General features: G+C 38.1%; 1 protein-coding gene across 1 annotated transcript; it reads left to right on the forward strand.

The window, feature by feature from the left end:
• Positions 1-1,163: 1,163 nt before the first annotated feature.
• NXPH1 (neurexophilin 1) lies at positions 1,164-3,043 on the forward strand (the record flags this gene model as incomplete). Its single annotated transcript, XM_026036277.1, has 1 exon — positions 1,164-3,043. A coding segment is annotated over one exon (768 nt), but the record flags the coding sequence as incomplete, so codon positions are not given.
• Between the last annotated feature and the right edge of the window lie 350 nt (positions 3,044-3,393).

A 3,393-nucleotide genomic window follows, 5' to 3' on the forward strand; every position in this document is an offset into this window, starting at 1 on the left:
TTCAACTGTTAAAATATTTGGCATGTACCTGGTGTGTTTTTTTTAGGGGAAATGGGGCTAAGGATGTTGCAGATCTGCCCTCCACTCTGTCCCTTGCCAATTTCAGGCTCCCCTGCTGGGCTGTCAGAACTGCATCAGTACTGCATGTTACACAGCTGTGAAGCTGCATCTGTTCTCTGTTTTCCACCCAATTAAGGCAAAGAGAAAAAATAAATATGAAAAATTGCTCTGAACTGGAGCTCTGTGAAAAATTCTCTCGGAACTTTATGGTTTGGTAGGATCTTGGTGCAAGGTTTCTTCTTTTTCTAAAATGCGATTTGCAGGTTTTTATAGTTACTTTTTGATTTAGTGTCCCTATTCTTTTGAAAATACACAAGTGGTTGTCTGCACCGATCACTTTGTTTTGAGGAGGAAGATGTGAAGAATAAGTGAGGAAGAAGACATGCCTGTTGTGCTAAACACAGATGAGGAAAATAGTAGACATTGTGTTAAGGGACATTGAGACTTCTTTTGTAGATGTGACTGAATGTCCCAATCAAGAACATAGGGCAACGTACACTTAACAAGGGAGTGCAGAATGTACCTATAATAATAATACTAGATTTATAACAACATGGACTCTGAGCATGGTCAGGCTGGAACCAACAAGTAAGCACCTTGACAGTGAAATCTGGGGGCAGCAAAAGCAAATGGATGTGACTTTTATGTCAGAAAACAAACACAGTTGAGACAAAGTATTCAAGCATGCATATGTCAGTTTGAGATGAGAAACAGCCAGTGAAAGCCACATACAGAGTGGAGGAAGGGAAGGGAACTGAAAATCGGTTTTGCAGCACTTCATTATATACTCATGACTTGAAGACTTTTTATAAGCATCATGACAGAAGCCGCTTTTAGGCTGAAAAATAAAATGAATGTTGTGGATTAATTCTGGAGGTCAGTGTAAAAGACTTACAGAGGAGGACAGGATAATAACTACTTGGAAAGAAGAGGCAAATTGACTCTTTGGGTTGGTTTTACTTAAGTATAGAGAATATAATAAAATTTCTCCTAAAAATATTTTGTGTTAATTTTGAATTCTGATAATTCTGGTTCAGATGGGAATGATGAATTTTATTTTACATATCTTAATATTTCCTTCCTTTCTTCTTTTCTTCTTTCTCCTTCAGGTTACCTGTGCAAATTTAACAAATGGTGGAAAAACAGAACTTCTAAAATCAGGAAGCTCCAAATCCACACTAAAGCACATATGGACAGAAAGTAGCAAAGACTTATCCATCAGCCGACTGCTGTCACAGACTTTTCGTGGAAAGGAAAACGATACAGATTTGGACCTGCGATATGATGCCCCAGAAACTTATTCTGAACAAGACCTCTGGGACTGGCTGAGGAACTCGACAGACCTGCAAGAGCCTCGGCCCAGAGCAAAAAGACGGCCCATTGTCAAGACTGGGAAATTTAAGAAAATGTTTGGCTGGGGTGATTTTCATTCTAACATCAAGACTGTGAAGCTAAATCTGTTGATAACAGGAAAAATCGTTGACCATGGCAATGGGACGTTTAGTGTTTACTTCAGGCATAATTCTACTGGTCAAGGGAATGTGTCCGTGAGCTTAGTGCCCCCTACAAAAATAGTGGAATTTGACTTGGCACAACAGACAGTGATTGATGCCAAAGATTCCAAGTCCTTTAACTGTCGGATCGAGTATGAAAAGGTTGACAAGGCGACCAAGAACACACTCTGCAATTATGATCCTTCAAAAACCTGTTATCAGGAGCAGACCCAGAGCCATGTGTCATGGCTCTGCTCCAAGCCCTTTAAAGTAATCTGTATTTACATTTCCTTTTATAGTACAGATTATAAACTAGTACAGAAAGTGTGTCCTGATTACAACTACCACAGTGACACACCGTACTTCCCATCAGGGTGAGGAGAAGGCACCTATGTCTTGAGACTGAAGCCTGGGGAATCAAAGAGGCCGTGAGACAGGGCCGTTACCTCGAGGAGAAAGGCCACATCTATTGCCTGGAATGTGTCTACCTGCTGCTGCTGATGTCAAATGGCTGCAAATGCGTTAGTGGAAACCAATCCAATGTAATTTTTGCCCAGTCAGCTCCATGTTTAAAACTAGTTGTATTTCACTATGGATTTGAAATAAAATCACACATATGTACACAGAGACACACACTCTTTCAGCTCATCTCTCGTAAGATTCCCATTAAGAGAGCTTTCATTGTCTGATACATAAGGTTTCAGGATAACCTACCATCAAGCAAAACGGATTAACTAGACAGAGAATGGTTTCTAACACAGACTGCTATGGAAATCTCTTTGAAAGTCTTGAGTACATGCCAATCAATAATCCCCACTCATGCATTCCACTGCTTAGAGTAGCTGTACTGGTAAATAATAATGTAGGAGTAAATGCTTGTTAAAATGGGAAAAAAATGTGTGTCTAGAGTTCAGTATTCCTTATTGTATGATCACAACCAAGCGTAGTGACTCTTTCTCCAGCATACAGTAGGCACATTCAAGGTGGTGTTAGGTGGCTCTTTTTCTGTGGAGCGAGCCTGTTGCTAGTAAAGATGGGCAAACATTTGGAATTTACATGTGGGCAGATATTCTGGTTTCATATTTCTCTGACTCTTTAAGCTCTGATTCTTTACACCTGGTTGAGTTTAGGCCAGCTAAGCTACTAAAAAACTCTCCAACTGATCACTAAGAGGGGAAAATGCCTGACAGAGAACATGTAAGTTATAAGTGGCTGTCTTATCTTTATTACAAATATTGTAACAAATTCAATATCCTAGTCTTCATTTGTATGAATGGTTTGTATTGTACATAATTTAACCAGTGTTATTTGAGCTGCTTATTAATATTAACTTGTAATYGTCTCTCTGCTTGTTATTGGTTAAAAACAATCAAGGAAATGAGGAATCCATTTTATCAATGTAGCTGTAAACTCCATTAAAAGACAGAACTATGTACAAAGCATTTATTCAGCTGAAGTATTGTTGAGAGCTATACATATACAACATTACAGTCTGTCTGTATTTAGATATTTTATTTCCAGACAAAAAAAAACCAACTGTACATAAAAATAAAAAAAAATCTTAAAGTTGAGTTTTGATATGTACTGTGTAGATAGTAGTTTAAATGATTCTGACAAAGAGATAACTCTCAAAGTGTGGTGTGGTTTTCAATATTGTCTCTTTGCATATGAACACATATATTAATATATATGTGCATGCATGTTTGAGAGTGTATATGTACGTGTGTGTGTAAGTTTGTGTGTATATATATATAGATATAAATGTACATATATAAAGCTATCTCAGGCCCTATACCTTGCAAGCAGATTTCCTTATGACATAGGGTCTTGCTGATTTGAC

This window comes from Nothoprocta perdicaria, unplaced genomic scaffold (genome assembly GCF_003342845.1).
Source record: "Nothoprocta perdicaria isolate Ctin4 unplaced genomic scaffold, notPer1 scaffold_174, whole genome shotgun sequence".
Classification (NCBI taxonomy): domain Eukaryota; kingdom Metazoa; phylum Chordata; class Aves; order Tinamiformes; family Tinamidae; genus Nothoprocta; species Nothoprocta perdicaria.